The sequence below is a fragment of the Loxodonta africana genome, chromosome 19 (genome assembly GCF_030014295.1).
Source record: "Loxodonta africana isolate mLoxAfr1 chromosome 19, mLoxAfr1.hap2, whole genome shotgun sequence".
Lineage (NCBI taxonomy): Eukaryota > Metazoa > Chordata > Mammalia > Proboscidea > Elephantidae > Loxodonta > Loxodonta africana.
This window is the reverse complement of record NC_087360.1, coordinates 69641303-69663211: the sequence shown is the minus strand read 5'-3', so window position 1 is coordinate 69663211 and position 21909 is coordinate 69641303. Positions and strand designations below refer to the sequence as shown.

General features: G+C 40.2%; 1 protein-coding gene across 2 annotated transcripts; it reads left to right on the top strand.

The window, feature by feature from the left end:
* Nucleotides 1-2277: 2277 nt before the first annotated feature.
* UBXN8 (UBX domain protein 8) lies at nt 2278-20367 on the top strand. Of its 2 annotated transcripts, XM_010592472.3 has the most exons (8): nt 2279-2547; nt 5476-5598; nt 8468-8541; nt 11545-11667; nt 12137-12274; nt 14042-14083; nt 17502-17576; nt 20121-20367. In XM_010592472.3, exons 1-8 carry the CDS (start codon nt 2460-2462, stop codon nt 20286-20288), a joined length of 831 nt encoding a protein of 276 aa, XP_010590774.1. In that variant the 5' UTR covers nt 2279-2459; the 3' UTR covers nt 20289-20367. The 2 variants fall into 2 exon arrangements, with proteins under 2 accessions (XP_023406903.1, XP_010590774.1); XM_023551135.2 differs by lacking the exon at nt 14042-14083 and having other exon boundaries at nt 2278-2547.
* Nucleotides 20368-21909: the final 1542 nt, after the last annotated feature.

The window sequence follows — 21909 nt, the reverse complement described above, 5'->3', positions numbered from 1 at the left end:
CAGCACAAATGACCCACATACTTTCCACTCTTACCTTTTTTATTAGCATAGTAAGATTTGTTAGACCAATGAAGACCCTCCTGACTGTGTTACTGAAACCTGTACCAATGATAGTTTAAAAAGCCAATTCAAAATGTAGAATCATTGACTTAACAGTTTTTAACCAACCTATGAAAAGGTGAAGCTTTCAAAGGTTTTGCCCGTTTGTAATGTTAATATACACTGATGACTGTAACATTTCTCAGACTCTGGCAGACATGGCTGTGGCAGCATGCTTGTCCATTTTCCCACTTTTGCTTATTCTGTAATACTCCTTGGACTCGGGCAGATTATTAGCTCCGGCAGCATGGTTGTCTGCTTCCCACTTTTGCCCTTTTGAATATATGCCAAATAAAACTTTCTTTTTGCTTTACTAAACTTTGTGATGTTTTTAACCTAGAACATGTGATGAAAATGTTTTGGAAACAAATAGTGGTGATGGTTGTGCAACACTGTCAATATAATCAATGCAACCGAATTGTACACTTAAATGACAAGCTTTATATTTATTTTACCACAGTTTAAAAATATAAGTAATTAAATTCTTATTAAATCAGAAAGCCAGGGAAGGAAAAAAATACCTAAAGGGGGAAATCATATCAAAACGAAGGTGGCAAGAACTTCAGAACTTTCTTTCCTATCCTAATACATAATGGACCCCAGGTACATGCAAAGAGTAAACGGGAACTTCTGAAAGCCTCTGTATAGTGGGCTACGGTCATTATTTAACTGGTATATCATGACACACTGCAACTTATATCACCTCACTCTTATTGATCTTGAGATTGTGCGTTCATATTTTGCATCTTCACTTCCAGGATAAAGTTCTCAGCTACATACAAAGCAAAGCCCTCCATGGCCCTAGCTTCAACCATTTACGCTTTGAACTACAGCAATATTTTAACCGCTGATACCAAAATAAATAAATAAATAAAAAACCACTCATCGCTGTGGAGTTGGTTCTGCCTCATTGCCCGTTGGGTTTCCAAGTAGAGGCTGGTGGGTTCCCACTGCCGACCTTTTGATTGCAGCAGAACACTTAGCCCACTGCACCATCAGGGCTCAACTATTTGTAGTTCTTCGGTTTCCTAAACTTGAAATCCTGCTTTCTTCTCCTCTTCCTCTTCTCCCGCATCCCTCCAAATCCTTAACCCCACAAAATTCCTAGCTTTTATGACAAAATTTAGGCATGAATTCCTTCAGAAGAGCCTTCTTCAAACCCTCAGGGTGAGGGTCGGTAAACCCGTTTAAAAAAAAAAAAAAAAGCCCCTTGCTGTTCAGTCGGACTCATAGTGACCCCACAGAACAGTGGAACTGCCCCATAGAGTTTCCAAGGAGCAGGTGGTGGATTCCAACGGCTGACGTTTTGATTAACCGCGGTAGTTCTTAACCACTATGCCACCATGGCTTCCAAGGGTCAGTACCCAAACCCAAACCAAACCCATTGCTTTCGAGTGATAACGGACACAGTAGAACTGCCCCATAGGGTTTCCAAGGAGCGCCTGGTGGATTTGAACTGCCAACCTTTTGGTCCGCAGCCGTAGCTCTTACACCACCAGGGTTTCCCCGAGGGTCAGTCCCACTCCGTATATCCCTATCATAGCACTCAGGCACTGAACTGTACCTGTTTTATACGGCTATCTTTCCCACTAAAATCAATTTCTTGAGGACAAATTCAGTAACTTACTTATATTTGAATTTCCGTGAGTTCCACCGTACGTGGCAAATTGTGGTGCTCAATAAGTGTTAGCTGAACTAAACTGGATTGGTAGTTGGGTCAGAAACGGGAATTTTAAGGTAGGATCTCCGTAGCTTAGCTGGGTTGCAGGGTGACAAGAGCTGCAGAGATGAGTCACAGGGTGCAATGAGGTCATAGATGAACTCTGAGGCCAAGGTTAGGCCATTCATAAGAACCCAAGCTAGCAAAACAAAGGGGAGCGGGTCTCCCGGATCTGTGTGGGGGCAGGTATTTGGTGCCAGTCCCCACTTTTGCGTTGTCCTCCCGCAGGAACCGTTTGAGAAAGTGCTTAGCTGCCTGGACCCCAAAGCCCACCATCACTCCTTCGGCCACAAGGCTGGGCTGCCTCCTTACGGCTTCAACTGCTCGTACACTTTCAAGTTCGTTTTACTTGAGGCCACCGCCGAGGCCGCGGTTTGCCCTCACACAACTTGACCAGGCGGCCTGGCGCCCGTGAGGCCCAGCCTCCCTTGGACGTCATGTGACGAGGGGAGGTGACTTTTACTTCGGAAGTAAGGTTTCAGACAATGAATTCAAAAACAGAGGGGCTTATCTCAGTTCCACCAATGACCGTTTAGGGTCTAACTCCCAAAACTCCCCTCAGGAGGAGCTCCATCGCACCCTCGAGGGCCCGGCCAACCAGAGGGGCGGGTTTTCCGGCCGGAAGCGGGCTCCTACCGCAATGGCTTCCCGTGGGGTCGTTGGTCTTTTCCTTCTCTTCGCTATTCCCGTCTTATGTCTGGAGCTCCGGCGTGGGATTCCGGATCTAGGTAAGTGTTGATTTTTTTCCCCGGGCTCTCACGCCTCGGTAATTTAACTGTGTAAGTCACGTAGGCTTACCGTTTGCCTGAGCGGCCTAGACTACGATTCCCAGACTGCACCGCGCCCACCACCCTCTTCCGGTGCTGTCTGGCGGGGAGGGCACCCAAGTTCTCCGCGGCGGCTGGTCTCTGACGTTGTCGTTGAAATATTCCTCCAGTGTTAGAAATATTCATGGACCCTTCGTGTCGCAGTGCTTACGAGCCACGGCTGCTAACCAAAAGGTCGACAGTTCGAATCCTCCTTAGAAACTGTGGGGCAGTACTACTCTGTCCTATAGGGTAGCTATGAGTTGGAATGACTAGACCGCAGCGGGTTTGGTTTTTTGAATTAGCCGTGTTCATAGGCGAATGCCCACTCTAGGTTAGGCACTTCGTTCGTTAGGTGCCCGGGGCACATGTTCTAAGCTCTGGTGAAGGTTTGCGTATACCGGAGGTAAAACCCTTTGCCGTCGAATCTATTCGGACTCACAGCGACCCTATAGGAGAGAGTAGAACCGCCCCATAGTTTCCAAGGAGCAGCTGGTGGATTCGAACTGCGGACCTTTGGTTAGAAGCCAAGCTCTTAACTACTGCGCCACCAGGGCTCTGGTGGTGGAGGTACAGAGGCAAAAATTGTGATGAGTACTGTTAAAGGAAATTAACAGGATGATATGATAAAATATAGGAGCCCAATTTAAGGTTGTACTTGGAACACCTGAGAAATTAATCCTTAAACTGAGATTTGACTGGTGGTAAGGAGCCACCCCTATGGAAAACCAGGGGAAGAATATTAAGGGTAAAAGAAATTGTGACGTGTTGGAGGAAAGGATGAAGCCACGTGGCTGGATCAAGAAGAGTAACGGGGAGAGTGGCTCAAGATAATATTTATTAAGCCCCTATAAATAGTCAGTCACTAAGTGCTTAGTCATGACTTACTATCTCATTTAATCTGCACCACAACTATTAGGGGTGGGTAATGTTATAATCCTTATTTTACTGTTAAGAGAACTGAGATAAAAGGAAATTAATTGACTCCCGTAAGGTTTTAATAAAGTGACCCTGGATTCTGTGTGGGCAGTGTTTTGAAAGGAGACTGGTGGAAGCAGTGAGGCAAATTAGGTGTTTCAAGGAGATAAGACATGAGGATGGCCTGGGCTAGGCTGATAACCAACCAAGGAACCAGTTGCCGTGGAGCCGATTCCTACTCACGGTGACCCCATATGTGTGTCAGAGTAGAACTGTGCTCCAAACAGTTTTTAATGGCTGATTTTTCCGAGGTAGATTGCCAGGCTTTTCTTTGAAGTGCCTCTGGGTGGACGCCAATCTCCAACCTTTCAGTTAGTAGTCAAGCACGTTAACTGTTTGCATCACCCAGGGGCTCTGGGATGATAACAAGAAATGAAATGTGGATAGATTTGAAATAAATTTAGGAAGTAGAATCAACAGGACTTTTTGATGGATTCAAAGATGACTCCCACATGTGGGGTTGAACAACCCTAGGTAGTTGGTAATGCCATTAATAAGGGGAAAACAGTACTGTAGGCATATGGAGAATTAGGAGTTGTTTTGGACATATTAGTGAACAGTGTACTTGTCTGTCTTATTAAACAAAGTTCTAAGGTTAGAGACCATGATGAAACTTAGCTTTTTATATTTCCTCTCTTCACCTTCGCTCCTCATCTCACAGGAGTCAGGAGCCCAGAAATGTTGCTTTAAATAGGAAATTAAAATGCTTTTGAAAAAAATCTGCAAAAGGCCCTCCAGGAACCTCCTACACACTCAAGCTATATTGGAATCTAACGATATCTTTATCAAAATGAGATAAAAACAAAAACCAAACCCATTGCTGTGGAATCGATTCCTACTCATAGTGATCCTACAGGACAGTGTAGAGCTGCCCCATAGCGTTTCCAAGGTGCGGCTGGTGGATTCGAACTGTTGACCTGGTTAGCAGTACGTTGCTTAACCACTGTGCCATATTCACCTGTTCCAAAATTCACCTGGTCTGTTACCTTTACATCACCCCTCCACCTCCTCTGCTCATCTAGAGTCTCCTACTTTGCGCTAGTATTTGAGTTACTAGTCAAGGAGAAAGGAACCCTGGTGGTGCAGCGGTTAAGCTCTGGGCTGCTAACCTAAAGGTTGGTGGTTTGAACCCATCTGGTGGCTCTGTGGGAGAACTGGTGTTCTGCTTCTGTAAAGATTAACCCAGAACCAAACCCAAACCCACTGCCATCGAGTCAATTCCGACTCATAGCGACCCTATAGGACAGAGTAGAACTGCCCCATAGAGTTTCCAAGGAGCGCCTGGTGGATTCGAACTGCCGACCCTTTGGTTGGCAGCCATAGCACTTAACCACTATGCCACCAGGGTTACCCTGGTAGCACAGAGGGTTCTCTGTGCCTCTACCATGTAACTTTTTACAATTAAAAAACAAAACTAAAAACTTCTGGAGGGTGGGAGCCAATTTTTCCCTCAACTTTTTATCTCCTCTACCCCACCACTTAGCAAATTCTGTTACACAAAGTAGGTACTTTGCACATTTTTACTGATTTAATTTTAATCTGGGTAATTTTATCCCCTTTTCTGGGTAGAAGGGAAACCAGAATTTATTACTTATTGACAGTCATAATATTTACAAGGTAGCCAGTCCCTCCCATTATACCTATATTCCTAAAACGGAAGCAGTTTACGTGTAGTGGAGATTTTAGTTTCTGAAAACTTGCTCTGATAGTGACAACTATGATGAATTTTATCACACAAGGAATATTATATGAAAAAATCATAAGGCAGTTGCATAAAATAACTTTTAGGGTGCTTTTCTAGTATGTATCATTCATTACTAGTATCAAGAGAAGTGTTTTTTTATTAATTGTAATTTTTTTTTCTTTTATAAGGAATTAAAGATCTCATTTTGCTGTGTGGCCGGATTTTCTTACTGCTTGCTCTTCTTTCTTTAATCATTTCTGTGACTACCTCATGGCTTAACTCATTTAAATGTTCCCGAGTTTATCTGAAAGGTGAGTGTATTCTTTCTGGTACCCTTTTACACTTAAATTTCTTTGTTTATTCTAGGAATTTGTACACTAAGAACCATTTTATCATTATTTTTTTGAACATTTTATTATTAAGGTGAAAGTTTATAGAGTAAATCAGTTTCCCATTTAGTAATTTATACACGGCGTGTTTCGTGACATTGGTTTCAAAGCCCTGAATGTGTCAGCACTCTCCCAATTTCACCATTATTTGTGATGTGTAATTTCAAGGTGGGATCATCATTACAACTTTAGTTCATAATTATTTTGAATGAATTATAAATCTGAACATTTTTGTGAGAAATTGTTCATTTTCCTTATGTATGCATTTTCTAAATTGGTACATTGTAAATTCATTAATTTTTAAATTGGATTGTCTGTGCAGTTTAATGGCTGTTTGGCACCTACAGGTTATATTCTACAAATGGTGAATGTACCTACCATGAATCTCTAAGGGCTGTTACCTGTTTATTTTTCATTCCATTTTAGAAGTTTTATTGAGGTACCTATCTCTTCTGTATAGTTAAGTATTCTTAATTTTAGAAAATCATGCTTGTTTTTATTTTTGTGTTTTTTAAATTTTGATTTTGATTGAAGTATTCTTCCAGGCCTTTTTATTTTGCAAGCTTGGGGTTGTTTCATAACCAGATTTTTCCTCTTTTCAATATTCCAAGTCACTTTCCTATATTGTATCATTTTCTACAAGATGTTTCTTAATGACTGCAGATTGTTACGATTCACCGAACCATTTTTCCTACCCTGGATGAATATTTCGATTGGTCCTAACTTTAATATAATTTCTAAGAAACGTCTTAGATGTGGAATTACTGGCTCAAAGAGTAGGAACATTTCCTTAGGAGAACTGATTCATACTGTTATCTGTTTGTTCGTTAGGGCTTCATAATTGTGATTTTTGTGTGTATGTGTGGTAAGAAAATATATATAACAAAACATTTTCCATTTCAACAATTTTTACATGCACAACTCAGTGACATTGTTACATTAATCATGATTTGCAACCATCACTAGTGTCCATTTCTAAATTTTTCATCAGCTTTAACAGAAACTCAGATGTTTTTTGTTTTGATAAGCAAAAATTTGTGAGTTCTGCCACTCCCAAAGCCAACTCTTCAGACCGGGATTGGACTGGACTATAAGATAGAAAATGATACTGGTGAGGAGTGGGCTTCTTGGCTCAAGTAAACACATGAGACTATGTGGGCAGCTCCTGTCTGGAGGGGAGATGACAGGGCAGAGGGGGACAGGAGTAGGTTGAATGGGCACAGGGAATACAGGGTGGAGAGGAGGAGTGTGCTGTCTCATTAGGCGGAGAGCAGCTAGGAGTACATAGCAAGGTGTGTTTAAGTTTTTGTATGAGAGACTGACTTGATTTGTAAACTTTCACTTAAAGCACAATTAAAAAAAAAAATCATGAGTTCTAGAAGCCTTTTAAAACTGTATTGTACTTAGTTCCATACAAGATGAATCCTAAAACTAAGCCTATGTTTTCATGTTATTAGAAAGGCGCTTGCCAGTAGTGAATTTGGTACATTATATTTATAGCCATTTCAGATTAACTGTGAATAAAATCATAATCCTAAAAGATTACACCATTTGACCCAAATGTAAAGACACTCTGGATATCTCAGGGTCTCCCAATCATAGATTTAGGAATTTTTTTCCTTCTTTCAATATTTGATCTCATACTTGAAATTATTCATATGAAAAAGTCAACGAGAGGATTGTAACTTAGAAAGTTTGTGTTAAATATATTTTGATATCAAGAGGCTATCTGCTGTTTACATTAAACTATTAGGCAAGGCATTCTGTGTTTTATAAATAAGGGAGATACGTACTTGTCCAGTTTCTGTACTTGAAGTACATTTATGTGGTTGGAGAAGTTGTTTTGGTGCATTTATGGGTTGATAATTTTGAGACATAATCACCACTGAAGAATACAACTATGTAATGTATACAAAAAAAAACCCTGTTGCCATTGAGTCGATTCCGACTTAAAATGACCCTACAGGACAGAGTAGAACTACCCCATAGAGTTTCCAAGGAGTGGCTGGTGAATTCGAGCTGTCAACCTTGTGGTTAGCAGCCAGGCTCTTAACCACTATGCCACCCAGGGCTCCGCCTAATGTATAATCATAATATAGCGAGCTTTTCTTCAAGTGAATAAAAAATCAGCTTGCTCATACACTTTCTGTCTTCCCTACTGTCATCAGATATTGAGACAGAAGTCTTCAAATTCATCCGAAACTTTAATCCTCCTTATTTTATCAAATGGTTTGCAAAATGAGTGTGTACTAAAAGTTTAGGAGCAGTCAGCCCTCAGTGGCTTTATGGATTATGCTCTACTATTGATTTATTGGAGCCCTGGTAGTGCAGTGGGTAGGAGCTCAGCTACTAACCAAAAGGTCGGCAGTTCGAGTCCACCAGTTGCTCCTTGGAAACCCTGTGGGGCGGCTCTGCCCTTTCCTGTAGGGTTGCTCTGAGTCAAATTGACGGGATGACAGTGGGTTTAGTAACAGACGTTAGAGAAGCTTTGCTTCAGAGCCGAGGTTTTGCTGCAGATTTTACGTCTAGACTTGTTTCACCTGCCTGCATACAACTACCCGGTGTATAATCACAATTAGGAATGTGTATAAAGCCTAATACAGTGAGCTTTTCTTCAAGTGAATAAAAAATCAGTATTGTACGTTACATCGTTTGAAAAATAGAATCTCTTATAATAAGGCTTCTTGTCTGTCTCAAAATGTTAAAATCTACAGACTTTTTTCAGAGAAAATTGCATTCAACTGATTGATGCTTGGGAATTAAAAAATCGTTTAATGTCTTGATGTCTTAGATAAAGAAGAGGAGGAGAATGAGAAAAGACAAAAACTTGTGAGAAAGAAGCAACAGGAAGCACAGGGTGAAAAGGTAAAGCAGGCTTCCTAGAGACTGTATACAGAGAAAACACGAAAATGTCGGGGGCACGTACAAGTCAGGTCTGTTGCTTTCTGTGTGTGCCCAGATTTTTTTTTTTTTTTTTTAATATTGAGGTGAAATTCATATAACATAAAATTAATCGTTTTAAAAAAGTATACAAATCAGTGACGTTTAGTATGTTCGCTGTGTTGTGCAATCACTACCCCTAATTCCAGGATACTTTCATCACTGCCGAAGAAAATCCTGAACGTATTAAATGCAGTCACCCCCTGCCCCCCCATTCCTTGGCAGCCACCAGTCTGCTTTCTGTCTCTATGAATTCACCTATTCTGGATATATTTCATAGAGAGGCAGTCCGTGGACAGTGAACAAGTTCCCTTCCTAAGTCTGCCTTGAAGTTGAATTTGTATGTATGTCGGAACAGTTAGGTACGGCTTGTGTCTAATGTCAGTTAGTCAAATGTTTGTCTTAGTATATAGTATGTAATATGATTATGTATTATATAGTATATAGTGTACGTTTTCGTGCACAAAAACATCAAAGAAACACTTCCAGATACACTAAAACTTCTTTAACATAGTAATACAGTAGTAGTAATAATAATGTTTTGATGCGTTGCAAAGTAGTGCCATTTGTTGCTACAAACCATTGTACGTACCTTGGATTTTTAATATCATAGGCTTTACAGGAGTTGGTTCGTAACTATGGGTTGTATGTAAGTTGGATGTTCATAACCCAGGGACTGACTATCAATGAAATCCTACAATTTGTGACCTTTTGTGTCTGGCTTCTTTCGCTTAGCATAATATTTTTGAAGTTCATCTGTATTGTAGCATGTATCAGTACTTCATTACTTTTTTATGGCTAGATAATACTCCATTATATGGATATACCTCAATTTGTTCATCTATTCATTCATTGATGGACACTTGGGTTGTTTCATTATTGTCAACAGTGCTGCAGTGAACATTCATGTCCCAGTATTTGTTTTGAGTACCTGTTTTCAGTTCTTTTGTGTATATACCAAAAAACAACAAAAAACCAAACTCGTTTGCCGTGGAGTTGATTGTGACTCATAGTGACCCTATAGGACAGAGTAGAACTTTCCCATAGGGTTTCCGAGGAGTGGCTGGTGAATTTGAACTGCTGACATTTTGGTTAGCAGCTGAGCTCTTAACCACTGTGCCACCAGGGCATATACACAGGTGTGCAATTACTGAGTCGTGTAGTAATCCTGCGTTTAGCTTTTTGAGGACCTGTCAAACTGTTTTCCACAGTGGCTGCACTATTTTACATTTCCCCAAGCAGTGGATGAGGGTTCCAATTTTTCCCTGTTCTTACCAACCCTTGTTTATTTTGTTATTATTATTTTTTTAACCTCATTATGGTTTTGATTTACATTTCCCTAGTGACTAATGATGTTGAGCATCTTATTTGATTATTGGCCATTTGTCTATCTTCTTTGGAGAAATGTTGAGTGTAGGAGTTCTTTATGTATTCTAGATATATATATCAGATATAATTTGCAATTTTTTTCTCCCATTCCATGGGTTGTCTTTCACTTTCTTGATAATACTGTTTGATGCACAAAAGTTTCTAATTTTGATGAAGTCTAATTTATCTATTTTTTTCTCCATTGCTTGTTCTTTTGGTATCATATCTGCGTAAACAACCTAGTGCCAAATCCAAAGTCACGAGGATTTATTCCTGTTTTTCTTTGTAGAGTTTTTTGGTGTTAGCACTTATATTTAGGTCACTCATCCATTTTGAGTTGATTTCCACATATGGTGTGAGGTAGGGGTCCAACTTCATTCTTTTGCAGGTGGATATCTACTTCTGCCAGCACCATTCTTGGTTGGGGGTTGAGTGGAGCTTAATAGTTAGCTGCCAGCAATCTTAAGTAGGACAAAGAGGCTGAGAAGTCTTAGCTTTCAGTGTGTACATTTTCATTCACTCTGTGTTTTTGTTTGTACCCCTGCCCCCTACTCGCCCTAGGATCTGTGAATCTGGAGCCTCTCTGGTTCATTTTCTCAGAGAATAAACCTTCCATGCCTAGCTGTGTATGGTAGGATAGCGAGTCTGGGGATCTAATAGCTCTTTTATTTATTTATTTAATTTTTCCTAAAAAATCTCAGGTGCAAAGAATTAGTGTAATTGTAATTGTTGATTCACCGCAAACTCATTGTTGGTCCAGGCATGGCCTGTCTCCCCGTCTCAGCTCCCACTCCCTGTTTTCAGCTCTGTGCCTCACTCCATCTCCCGGCCATGGGATCTGAGCTGTTCCAGGGTCTGTGGAGTACCCTGGTTTGCTTCTTATCGTTGTCCTCATTTGCAAGCACTTAGGTTTCAGCCTTTTCCACTCCGTTACATCAGTTACCACTCCTCCACCTGTGTTCAGATATAGTGGTTTGGGGTTGGTGTTTCTTTGTGTCATTAGTGATGGAATCTGAGTTTCTGTTTTTTGTTCCCTGTATTGATTTGGGATGATTTTCAAGAGGAGAAAGGGAGGAGTGGCTTAACTTCATCATTTCAAAACCAGATGTCTCAATTCTGTGTCTTTCAATTCCAAATATTATTTTTTCTACTTTCCCATGATCAGACTATACAATTAACATTCCTCCAAACAAGTTCATGCCTTCTAGGATCTGACAATATGAGAAACCATAATGCCGTGAACAAACCACTCACACTTCAGGAACCATGTCCTATTTGTCTTTGTCTCCCTTCCTGCTACTAAGTTTTTGTTGCACTGAAAACACTTTAAAGGATATACAGGCAGATGACCGTGCAAATATAAGGATAGGACATTTGTTACTTTTTTTATTATGTACATGTATAAAATTGCAAAAGCTGAAGGTGCTGCCTTTTAGCAAAATGGAATTAGTGTGGAAACACAATTTTGTAGCCAGTTCTTTTTTAAAACTTCTTAGACAATGTACACACTGAGAAACATTGATGTGTATACTAACAACCCCTAATTTATTTTTTGAACAGGTCAGCAGATACTTAGAGAAAGTTTTAAAACCTCACCAGGAAATGAAATTGAAAAAACTGGAAGAGCGCTTCTATCAGATGACGGGTGAAACCTGGAAGTTAAGCAATGGTCACAAGCTTGGGGTTAGAAAGTACTCGTATTTTATATTTTGAGTTCTTGTCAGCCACAGAAGTTTTGCATGATCATGTACATAGACATACTTTTTCAACATACATGTTCTGTTTTCATGGTCTTTTAAGGCATAATCACTTGTACTGCCCTGTTTCCTTTACTGAAAGGAGGAAAGGATATCATTCAGGTTGTTCTCTTCCTTCCATCGTACTGAGAAACTTGGGGGTCAGAGATACACAGGGCTCACTCAGCCTCTTATCCATCAGAGGAACCCCAGAACTGGGTAACGTTAGTTTCTATAGAAGTGTGAGCTCCAGGCCTTTTTTCCCAAGGAGATATGCTTTAATTTTCTGGGCTTAAATGATGACCCACTTATATTTTTATGCTGAAATGCCATCAGGATAAAAGAAATCACCCTTGTGAACAGAATAAAGTTGATGGGGTGTATTTCTTTAGACACTGCCTCTTTTTCTTGACCAGGGTGATGAAGATTTGCTGCTTAAGAATGCAAGTCAGACATCTTTCGAAACTGCAAACAGAGAAGCAGCAAAGAGACGGAACTTGCCTGAGCCTGTCACCAAAGTTTCATCACCTGCTGAGCAGCCCCCACAAAAGAAGGTTCGTTCCGTTACGGAATGCCTCCTGGGGAATTGGATCCGTGTGCTGTGGGAATATTGTTCTCTGGGCGGTTGGTCAATTGGTGAAGATAATCCAGACGGTGCCTTCTCACCGCCGTACAAAGCAGTCAGCTTCCTTAAGAACCACTTTCCCTGTCCAGCAGTAATACTGACGTTCTGAATCAAACTTAGAGGGAAGCTATGAAGGTAAATGATAATACGTTTAGAAAACACTCCATTCTTTTTGAGGAATTAATTTGAAGAAATGGCAAATATAATGTTTACCGAGGTAAACAGTCCTATTAGGCAGTTTAAGACATTATGAAGCCATATCTAGTGAGCGGCTAAAACCTACTTTTAACATGAGGGCATAATTTTCTTCACTGGCCCTTCTAGAAAAGTGAATAGCAACTATTCACTTTGTAACGGGTGGTGCCCAGCTTTATTATTCCTGGTTTTCTACTTTCAGATCTTTAATCCCTAAACTGACTCTGAGTTGGAGCTGGAAAAAGTTGGAAATTAAGAAATCTGTTTTTACTGCCTCTTAGGGAAAGCTGGAAGGCCATCTATTCAATGAAAGTAGTTTTTAACGTATTGCTTCTCAGCCTGAGGTTCCCTGGTCCCATGGTAGTCCTTGAGGGTGGGAATAGGGTCGTTTAACTGTTTCTAGTATTGAAAAAAGAAAAACCTAATGAACTGCCTGGGGATTAATTACAAGTTCAGATTTTTTTGTTTCTTCCTAATAACAGTGTCTCATGCTGTGGTAAATTTTGGTTGACAGTCATAATGTTTTTGATACCAAAGGGAAACAAATGATTTATTATTTGATAAATGCAGTGAGTTAGATAAAATGTAATGAAACATGGAACCTGTGGTATTAAAAAATAAAAAGGGTCCCTGGAGGTAAAATGGTTGATAACAAGTGTTTTAATGAGAGCTAAAAAAAAAAAAAAAAAAAAATTTTTATAGGGTTACTACGACTTAACAGCAGTGGGTAACCCTTGCCTCAGGCTCTACAGCTTCATACTTCTGATCTTCCATCTTCAGTTAGATTGTCCTGGATCGGAGGAGGTGTTATCTTCATTTGGTTAAGTGCTATGGCTGCCAACCAGAAGGTCGGCAGTTCGAATCCACCAGGTGCTCTTTGGAAACTCTATGGGGCAGTTCTATTCTGTCCTATAGGGTCGCTATGAGTTGGACTCAACTCAATGGCCATGGATTATTGGGCTGAACATTCTTTTACTTAACAGATTAACAGAAATAGGGAAACATGAGTAAATGCTGAAAGGAACCAGAGTGAATGGTTGCTAACTTGTTCTTTCCTAAAAGGGCCAGTGAGGACAGTTAAATGCACTCGTGTTAAAATGCATGTATGCATGAGCTTAAATAATGTGGGGTCTTACTGAATGTATTTCAAGTTAATATTTACCTTCTGTTGCTTTTAGTAGTACCTATGTGTATGTGGTTCTGGTTTTTATGTGTATGTTATCTGGGAACTCCATAAAAACAAAATTCTTTAACCGTGTATAGATTGGTACTCTTATCCCAAATCCCATTTTTATGATCTGTTATTAACACAAGGTTGCTTACCCAAAGACATTTACTAATTTAGCTCTCATTCTTGTTCTGTAGATGCATGCATTTAAAAGATAGATTCTTTCAAGTTTAAATGTGTCTAAACTCTGTATTAAAAGGAATTCCTCCCATAGATTACTTTTTCTGTTTTGAAGATGTTGACATTCTTGTTACCAGTACTTATTTTCCTTAGGTTCTTGAGTTACCTGAAGAACCTCCTGAAGCAGCTGAAGAAGTAAGCTTGTTTTTTTCCTTGTTTAAGAGCAAGTAAATATGTCGTGCCTGAAGTTGGGCTTGGAGTCCCTTGGAGTCCAAACTGTTAATTGCTTGACTAATAGCTGAAAGGTTGACAGTTCAAACCTACTCAGAAGCACCTAGGCAGACAGGCCTGGCGATCTGCTTCTGAAAGATCACAGCCTTGAAAACCCTATGGAGCAGTTCTGCTTTGCACACACGGGGTTTCCATGAGTTAGAATTGACTCGACAGCAACTAACAACAAAGTTGGATGTAGAGAAAAATGATGGGGTATGTGCTTTTGTGTCTCCACTGAAGTTAAGTCTTGTTTTAAATCAGTATCAGATGAGACTCCTTGGTTTGAGTCCTGTTTTGGAAGCTGCTGTCTGCTGAGTTTGTTTTTAGAGCCCACCCACAGCATCAGACAGAAATAGGGTACGTGGGCTTTTCCAAAACTTCAGGTCAGCAAATGAGTAACTTACACAGAATTGAAATCAGCAGATGACTTCAAATGGTAGGTCTCCCCTTAAAAAAGAGAAAATAAAGAGAGCAGCTATGTTATAGAGGTTTTAATTTAAGAGGTGGTTGCTGCCTAGGGGGCTGGGCTGCCTCCTTGCCGTTGCCCAGCGGAGTTAAAGAGAGGCCACTAAGGGACAGGAGCACGTAAGTCATTTAGGCAGCGAATGCAGAAGGAAAGTCCCAAAGCCCTCGTGGTTTTCCATCTCATGGCACTCAACAACTCTTATACTCTCTGTGAAAATCATTTTTCATGTAGCCATAATAGCAGTTGAGAGGGTCTCATTTTTGTCAACACATTTGCAACATTTAACCTTTGTACTTTGGAAGTCTGAGGAAAACCTGAAAGCCATACAAAAATGAGGACAATGAAATATGCAATCCGGATACAGAACCCCCAGGAGGAACACAGTTGTTTTCTTTAAAGACCTTTAATTCAGCCCTTGCTGTATGTGACAAATTCACACCTGTGACACGTCTGTACTAAGTCTTCTCCATCCTCGTGTCTCTTCAAGCTCTGGTTACCGTGGCTGTCATGTTATAATACAGGAGTAATTTAGTGTAGCTCAGGGGGTGCTCTCTATGAACTTTTCCTGGCTTTGAGGCACATGATGAGCCATATGACAAAATTCCCGCTATAGGGGAGCCTGCTTGGGTTTAGGAACACACTAATGGATGGGGAAACTAATGACCTGAAAAACAAATAATGCCATTCTTACTTCAGCAATACACCGTGACTATTCACTGCCTATTATGTATTTAGTATTACTGTAATCCATAGAGTTCTAAAATACTAACACAGTAAGATTTTTAAAACGATGGAAGGAAATAACTCATGGTAGTCCAGAATTCACAGTAAATATTGACTATCTGTTACTGTTTCACCTTTGTTTTTAAATTATTGTGGTGAAAACACAATTCAGCAGTTTTTACATGTGTAGTTCAGTGACATGGATTACATTCTTCAGGCTGTACGGCCATTCTCCCTATTCTTTTCCAGATTATTCCACCAACATTAACATAAACGCCCTGTCCCTAAACAAACCCTCTTCCCCCCATCCTCCTCCCTTCCAGCCCTGGTAACCATTAATAATTTTTGGTTTCTGTGTATTTGCTTATTTCACCTAAGTGAGATCATACAGTATTTGTCCTTTTGCGAATGATTTTGCTCAGCATGATGTTTTCAAGCTTCATCCATGTTGAGGCATGCATCAGAATTTCCTTTATAGCTGAGTAATGTCCCATTGTATGTACATACCGTATTTTGTTTATCCATTCATTTGTTAATGGACATTTCAGTTGTTTCCACCTTTGGGCCATCGTGAGCTGTGCTGCAGTGAACTTTGGTGTACATGTTGTTTGTCCGCGTCACTGCTCTCAAGTCTCCTGGGCGTAGACCGACAAGTGGAATTGCTGGGTAGTCCTGGAAACCCTGGTGGTGTAGTGGTTAGGTGCTACGGCTGCTAACCAAAAACATCTGCAGTTTGAATCCACCAGGCGCTCCTTGGAAACTATGGGGCAGTTCTACTCTGTCCTGTAGGGTCGCTATTAGTCGGAATCAACTCGACGCAGTGGGTGGGTAAAATTAAATTTTATTGTTTCCAAAAATAAGTAAAATTGGCTTTTAATCTGTGATTTCTTCATTTTAGTATAAAACTTCTTTAGTAGAAGCAGTAACAGTAAAGCTGAACTGCCAAATAACATTTATTCAGGTGTTACTCAAATACCTTAACTATGTGTGTGGAAGTACTTTCGTTCGAGCATGGTTTTCCTGAGAGGGGGCTGCTGCCCCCAAACCAGCATTTATATGTAATATGACACCCACATAACTCCCAGGACCCACACCAGGACAGGCAGAGATAATGCTAGCCCTAAGCATCAGAATAAATTACTTGTCCATCATCTCTGTCTTTATATTGTTCTTTAATAGATTAGCAGTTTTCTGGCTTTTTTTAGATGTTGGATCATCTTAGCAAAGGAAGGGTTATGGAGAATTTCACTACGTAAAGTAGATAAAGCAGGAGCTGCTGCAAGGAGGGGGTTCTCAGAGCTCCTAGCATCAGGGCAAACTCTGGCCTAGTGCTCTCCTCTGGGGAATGACGTGGGACTGGCGCACAGCCTAGGAGACTGGAAGGGTAACCTGTCGTTTCCTTCCAATCTAGTGTTTTCTTGTCTAGGATCTGAGCTGGCACTGGACCTTCTGGGTTTGGTAGGTCCATTTAGAAGCCCAGCTCCAATCTGGGTATTATCTGGGCAGACAGAAGCATTTAGTCTGTGATGTCCTCTTTGGAAGGCTCTGTAACTTATTTCCTAAATAAGTAGGAAACTTTTTTTTTAGCTTTTTGCAGAATTATTTCCACGTTTAGAGTGAATTTTATCTAGGTTTTCATGTTGGTCTACTCTCAGAGCTAAAGTTGTTACAGAAGCTCACGTGAACTTTTGTAATTACACGTTTAATAGGAGTGGAGCCCTGGTGGTGTAGTGGTTAATAGTTTGGCTGTTAGCCAAAAGGTCAGCAGTTCGAATCCATCAGGCGCTCCTTGGAAACTCTATGAGATATTTTTACTCTGTCCTGTAGGGTTACTGTGAGTCGGAATTGACTTGACCGTAATAGGTTAATAGAAGTTATCCCTGGGAGGAGCAAAGAATTAAGCGCTCGACTACTAGCTGAAAGGTTGGTGGTTCAAACGCACCCAGAGACACCTTGGAAGACAGGCCTGGTGATCTGCTTCTGAAACATCACGGCCTTGAAAACCTTATGGGGCACAGTTCTACCTGAAACACACGGGGTCACCTTGAGTTGCAACTGACTTGACAGCAATGGGTTTAGTTATTTAATAGTAGTAATTTGAATAACAGAGTAATGGATTGAAATTCCTTTTTGAATATTTTTATTCCTTAGGTAGTTACTGTTGCTCTCCGGTGTCTAAGTGGCCGTGTCCTGAGGAGAAGGTTTTTTAAGTCCTGCAGCTCGCAGGTGAGGAAATGAATAACCTAAGAAATATTTTTTGGTAGATCCGACAGGAGCTAATTCAGGTACAGTGGGGCGTCTGATACGTTACCAGATGAGGAGAAAGGCATATATGTATGTTGCAGAAATCCGGATGACCAGGTGTGCTGGGCCTTTCTGAACTGTATTGTAATCTGCATTATAATTTTGTTCAGTTTTTCCTTGCCCTTTTTTTTTTGTTTTGGTTTTATTCCATTTTCACAGCTCCATGGCCAAGATGCTTTTTTCAAACCCTTAGGAGAAGTCTTCAGCACTAACTTTGTTTCCATTGTTCCCTAATGGATTATTAACCTAAATTCCACTGCTTCTATGTAATTTTTAGATCATTCTCAAGGAGCTTGTTTCCTTTGGTCCAAATAGATTTTTTTCTTTGTAACAATTTGGAAAACAGAAAAATAGACAAATAAAAATTAGATCTGTCTGCAGTGTAACACTGAAGCCAATAATACTTCAGTGTATTTCAATTTTTAAGTGCATTTAAACATAATTATGTATATAAACGTAAACAATTTTCAGTCGTGATTGTTGTACTTAACTCCCTATGACAAGAATGCAAAATAAAATAATTAAGAAAAAACCATCAAGCTAAAGGATAAACTTGGAAAAAATGTCTGTACTGTCTATGTGTAACAGTGCCAGTTTTTATAGGGAGTTTATATAAATCAAGTAAAAGGTAAACCTTTCCATAGAATAGCAGGTGAAAACATGTGTAGGGTTTTCCAAAGAAGAAAAACAAGTAACAAATAAAAATGTGAAAAAAACGTTTGGCCTCACTTAGAATCAAAGAAGTGCAAGTTAAAATGAGACACCATTTTTTCACCTGTCAGAATGTCGAAGATTAAAAAGAATAATATCCAGTTTTGGCAAGTGTGTGGGAAAAACAGGGATTCTCATGACTTTGATGGTGGATGTAAACTGAGCTACTGTTCCTATGGGAGAATTTCGCAGTATATATTTTTAAAATACTTAAAAATATTTCTGTCATTTGACCCAGTAATTTCACTTGACAGTTTATCCTATACAACTAAGACAAATGTTAAAAAAGTCTGTTTATGTAGGATTAGTTAAGACGTATCAATATATTGGAAAACTACAGAGTTTTAAGAATTATGACATAGGTGTACATTTATTACATGGAATATTAGTAGGTCCCTGGCCGGTGGCTAGCAGTAGAAGTCAGGATGGCCTATATTTGGTACTGAATCTTCCCCTGGGAACATTCTGCCATCCACCATTTTTTCCTAAAGCAACACACCATCTTTTAAAATCTGTTTTGAGGCAAGCATTGTTTTTAGGCAAGAGTACACAGACATTTTGATCATTGCCGTGGGAATCTTCATGACAGGAACTATTATAAAATTACAGGGAAGGCCTGGACATGCCCGTTTTAACAAAGATCCTGAGTGATTCTGATGTGTACTCCTGGGTTAGATTTTGATCTAAATCATTTTTCTTCCCAAATGCTAATCTTTTATTCTTTTTTTTTTTTTATATTAACTTTATTGAGCTTCAAGTGAATGTTTACAAATCAAGTCAGACTGTCACATATAAGTTTATATACACCTTACTCCGTACTCCCACTTGCTCTCCCCCTAATGAGTCAGCCCTTCCAGTCTCTCCTTTCATGACAGTTTTTCCAGCTTCCAACTCTCTCTATCCTCCCATCCCCCCTCCAGACAGGAGATGCCAACACAGTCTCAAGTGACCACTTGATATAATTAGCTCACCCTTCATCAGCATCTCTCTCCTACCCACTGTCCAGTCCCTTTCATGTCTGATGAGTTGTCTTCGGGAATGGTTCCTGTCCTGTGCCAACAGAAGGTTTGGGGACCATGACCGCCGGGATTCCTCTAGTCTCAGTCAGACCATTAAGTCTGGTCTTTTTATGAGAATTTGGGGTCTGTATCCCACTGATCTCCTGCTCCCTCAGGGGTTTTCTGTTGTGCTCCCTGTGAGGGCAGTCATCGATCGTGGCCGGGCACCAACTAGTTCTTCTGGTCTCAGGATGATGTAGGTCTCTGGTTCATGTGGCCCTTTCTGTCTCTTGGGCTCATAGTTATCGTGTGACCTTGGTGTTCTTCATGCTCCTTTGATCCAGGTGGGTTGAGACCAATTGATTGCATCTTAGATGGTTGCTTGTTAGCATTTAAGACCCCAGACGCCACATTTCAAAGTGGGATGCAGAATGTTTTCATAATAGAATTATTAATCTTTTATTCTTAACCTATTTATTGAATAATCTTTCCACTTCATTATGGGTGGGGTATTCAAACTTTTTAAATGCTTCTGCTGTCTCCAGGTGCCAGGTGTCCTGGGCCTCCTCTGAAACAAAAGGTATCAGAGGTTATGAGCTTCTCCATTCCTTTGAACTCTCAGAAGTTCTTCTGAAAGTTGTGGAAGCTGTTTCGTTACTTCCAAGGCCACGATTTAATGAAGGAACTATAAAAGATCATGGAGAGGGACGCAAGTGTGTACAAGTATTTGGTAGTAACTAAGGTTTTTATCTTTTAGGTCTTACTTGATTGGATGATGAAAACTGGTTACCACTCATCGTTATACAGCCTTTCTACCTCCTTTCCCAGGAGGCCTCTGGAAGTGGATGGAAGCTGGACACTGGAGGACATAGGAATAACTGTGGATACTGTACTCAATGTGGAAGAGAAAGAGCAAAGCAACTAATTAGGAAATGAGAACTACCTGTTCTACATAAAATCAGTTATGCTATGACCTTACAGGACAATAAAGGATTCAATTAAAATTGTGCCATACTTTGATTGAGTCAAAGGTCAGGCTGTGGAAGCCAGCCTCCAAGATGGCCTCAGTGACCCCGCTCCTGGTATTCACACCTTTGTTCTGTCTTCCCCCTCAATGTATCAGGGTTGATCTGTATTACCAGTAGAAGTAACCAGAAGTGATGGTATGTCCCTTCTTAGATTAGGTTTTGCAAGGGACTGCAGCTTCTATCCTGTCTCTCTGATCATGTCCTGGGGGGTGGGGGGGGTAGAATGTTGTGAGTAACCCCATGTCAAGGAACTGACGCTTCATAAGGGAGCTTGCAGTGAGTCCTCCAGCCCCAGTCAAATTCTCAGTCTGCAGCCCCGGCTGACATCTCAACTGCGACCTGCTAAGAGAGACCTTGAGCAGAACCAGTTGGTTAAGCTGCTCCTGGATTCCTGAGCCTCAAAAACTGCAGAAGATAGATAATGCTATTTCAAGCTGAAAAGTTTGGGGGAAATTTGTTACGTGGCAAAAGATAACTAGTATAGGCAATAATAATCAGGGCATTGTTTCCCCAGCAATACAAAGAGGTCCTCAGGAATGACTTTTACTTTTCTGGGTGGATCCTTTGGTTTCCTGGGCCATTGATTTCTCTTTATCAGCGTGCGTTTCGGAGGTTCAGTAAGCTTCCGCTGTTCTTTTAGACTCCAATGCAAAGAGCAAAAGGAGGGGTGTCTCCACATCTCCCTGTTTTCATCACACCCTTGCACAGGCTCTGTTTTCAATGTCCATCAGCACCCAATTCCAAGGATTCTGATTCCAGAAAATGATGATCACCATTAAAAAAAAAATTTATTTTAAACAGCCAAAACTGTAGTAATTAACAAATATACTCTAAAATTTATGGAAGCCCCCTACCCCCCATTTTTAACATAAAAATCACTAGGGCCATTTCTTGAGAATACAGACATTTTTCTATAACACAAAAAACACTTGGTTGCATGTACAATTAAAGGGCTAAAAATAGAGATGCTTAATTGTCTCCTTGGTTACAAAAGCAGTGTTCTTCCTCTGAATTTAGGGACAGGAACTACTGATGGCTTAAAAGGCATCAATATGTACAGACTGTCTCCAAGAGACTGACTTAACTCTCAGATTAACACTATCAGTAAATCTTTAGAATCTTGGTTAATAGTACTTTTTTTACTGTAACATCTTACAATGAGTTGGGAAAATTAAAACTATGATTAAGGAATTAAGTTTTCCAAGGTGTGATGATGGTATTGTGGTTAGGTGAGAGAAGATAGCTTTATCTCTCAGGTTAGGTGAAAGGACAGCCTTATCTCTGAGAAACTATATAGCAAAAATAGGAAATATTGCTAAAATGTGCTTCAAAATTACCAGTGATGGGGGGCAGATGAATAAATGAGGCTGACAGGTACATGGGGATACATTAGACTCTTCTCTCTAGTTTTCTATGATAAAATGTTATAAGGTATCAACAGGCTTAAAAAGGGGAAGACTTCGACATGAGTCAAGTTATATGTTAGAAATACTGACAAATAGTTTTAGGGGTTTTCTT

Bases quoted from the DNA above. Each gene is read 5' to 3' on its own strand.
- UBXN8 (XM_010592472.3), top strand. From the start codon at position 2,460: ATGGCTTCCCGTGGGGTCGTTGGTCTTTTCCTTCTCTTCGCTATTCCC. The intron at 14,084-17,501 runs GTAAGCTTGTTT...TTTATTCCTTAG, and splicing joins CTCCTGAAGCAGCTGAAGAA to GTAGTTACTGTTGCTCTCCG. The intron at 17,577-20,120 runs GTGAGGAAATGA...TTTATCTTTTAG, and splicing joins TTAAGTCCTGCAGCTCGCAG to GTCTTACTTGATTGGATGAT.